The sequence below is a fragment of the Entelurus aequoreus genome, linkage group LG02 (genome assembly GCF_033978785.1).
Source record: "Entelurus aequoreus isolate RoL-2023_Sb linkage group LG02, RoL_Eaeq_v1.1, whole genome shotgun sequence".
NCBI lineage: Eukaryota > Metazoa > Chordata > Actinopteri > Syngnathiformes > Syngnathidae > Entelurus > Entelurus aequoreus.
The window spans coordinates 73,613,787-73,616,150 of record NC_084732.1 but is presented as its reverse complement, the minus strand read 5'-3'; the positions used below and the strand labels follow the sequence as shown (position 1 = coordinate 73,616,150).

The 2,364-nt window shown below is 45.5% G+C and overlaps 1 protein-coding gene across 1 annotated transcript; it reads left to right on the top strand.

The window, feature by feature from the left end:
- The first annotated feature begins 710 nt into the window (after positions 1-710).
- On the top strand, positions 711-1,929 carry LOC133642344 (relaxin-3 receptor 1-like). Its single transcript, XM_062036475.1, has one exon. The coding sequence runs from the start codon at positions 784-786 to the stop codon at positions 1,927-1,929; it is 1,146 nt and encodes a 381-aa protein (XP_061892459.1). The 5' UTR covers positions 711-783.
- The last annotated feature ends 435 nt before the right edge of the window (positions 1,930-2,364 follow it).

Sequence of the window (2,364 nt, the reverse complement as noted above, 5' to 3'; positions counted from 1 at the left end):
TGTTTTGAAAAATTTCAATTTGATTGATCTCCTTATTATTTAGGCCTAACAGAGTGGACACGTTATGTTCAACCACATTAAATTCACTTCATAAAAACATCAACATCAGATAGTAAGAGAGCTAAAAAACCACACAGCTTACCAGAGTTGAGTTTCCCGCCACTGGTGTGATGTTACCTGATGAGAATGATGTCACTGACAAATGTGGTTGTTTTCTTAAAGGGACAGTAACGCAACTTAACAGAGTGGACAGCGACCACAGGGACAGACATAGAACCTTATTTTTTTGTAATTATTTTTACGATTTTGATAATATACACCATATGACTAAAGAGAGCTTGTCTATGATAATTATATCATAACAAAAAAAAATTAAAAATATATGTTTTTATTTGTTATTTTCTAGATTAAAGTTGAATAAACAGCACCAGGGACATGGCAAAATCGCATAATAGAACTTTAACAAAAGCTTTAAAAAATATATATTCTAATGTTTGAAGCCCATATCACTGTATTTATGATAGACAACAATTTACCATACACAAAGAAACTAATGGAATGAGCAATTGTAAATATTTTGAGAAAATATGACATGATTTATACTGGGGACGCAAAAGGCACCATATAAAAAAAATGACCCAGCCCATCTGCGACACAACCAATATAAAAGCGCGGCTGCAGTCAGCCGTCTTTCCAAAGACGGAGTGAAGATGGAGAACATCCCCGCCACATCCCGAGTGAGCTGACGATGCTCTGCGGTGTTTGCTCCTGTCCCAACTGAAGATGGACGACACGTCAAACCAGAGCGAGGCATCCAACTTCAGCACGCAGGCGGGCGATTATCGCTTGGAAGACATCGACCTGGGCGCGGACGGGAGCGCGTTTTTGCGCATCCTCATCTCCGTGGTCTACTCCGTGGTGTGCGCGGTGGGTCTGATGGGGAACCTGCTCGTCTTATTCTTCATGCGGCTCCGACAGGGGCGCAAGAAGTCGGCCATCAACTTTTTCATCATCAACCTGGCGGTGACGGACTTCCAGTTCGTGCTGACGCTGCCCTTCTGGGCGGTGGACACGGCGCTGGACTTCAGCTGGCCGTTCGGGAACGCCATGTGCAAGGTGGTGCTGTCCGTCACCGTCATGAACATGTACGCCAGCGTCTTCTTCCTCACCGCCATGAGCGTCACCAGGTACCTGGCCGTCACCTCGGCGCTCAAGAAGTCCTCGCACCGGTGGTCGCGGTGCGTAAAGTGGGTGTGCGCGGTGCTGTGGGTGGCGGCCACGCTCGCCACGGCGCCCACCGCCGTCTTCTCCGCGGTGACCGAGGTCGCCGGGGAAAAACTCTGCCTGCTTAAATTCCCGGAGGGACACGACTGGCTCGCTCTTTACCACATCCAAAAAATACTGGTGGCGTTTATCATCCCGCTGCTGGTCGTCTCCGTCAATTACGTCATGCTTTTGCGCTTCATTAAGCGCAAAAGCATGCGCGCCAGCAACCCAAAGAGGAGATCGAAAGTCACCAAATCCGTCGCCATTGTCGTTTTGTCCTTTTTCTGCTGCTGGATGCCCAACCACGCCATCACCTTCTGGGGCGTCCTGGTCAAATTTAACGCGGCCAATTGGGATAAGTCCTACTTCATGGTGCACACCTACGTGTTCCCGGTCACCGTGTGCTTGGCGCACGCCAACAGCTGCTTGAACCCGGTACTCTACTGCCTCATGAGGCCAGAGATCAGGAAGATGCTCAGCGCGTTAGTCTGGAGGACTCCCAGTCCGTGCGCCAACGCCAGCGGCCAGGCATGCAAGGCGCGCTCTTTTACGCGCGGAGACACCCGTGACGCGGCACGGACTGCCGAAAACGCAGAGTTCAACTTGTCCGTGGTGGACGACAAGGGAATCAATAGCTCCAAAATTGTCCCGTGCAGCTCTTAAGTTATCGTGTTTATGTACTTTTGCGTGTCGCTTACTGTAAACTGTAAAGCAGGGGTCACCAACCTTTTTGAAAGCAAGAGCTACTTCTTGGGTAGTGATTAATGCGAAGGGCTACTAGTTTGATACACACTTAAATAAATTGCCAGAAATAGCCAATTTGCTCAATTTACCTTTAACTCTATGTTATTATTGATAATTAATGATATTTACACTTAATTGAACGGTTTAAAAGAGGAGAAAACACGAAAAAAAAATGACAATTAAATTTTGAAACATAGTTTATCTTCAATTTCGACTCTTTAAAATTCAAAATTCAACTGAAAAAAAGAAGAGAAAAACTAGCTAATTCGAATCTTTTTGAAAAAATTAAAAAAATAATTTATGGAACATCATTAGTAATTTTTCCTGATTAAGATTAATTTTAGAATTTTGATG

Coding starts and splice junctions, on each gene's coding strand:
- LOC133642344 (XM_062036475.1), top strand. CDS start 784: ATGGACGACACGTCAAACCAGAGCGAGGCATCCAACTTCAGCACGCAG.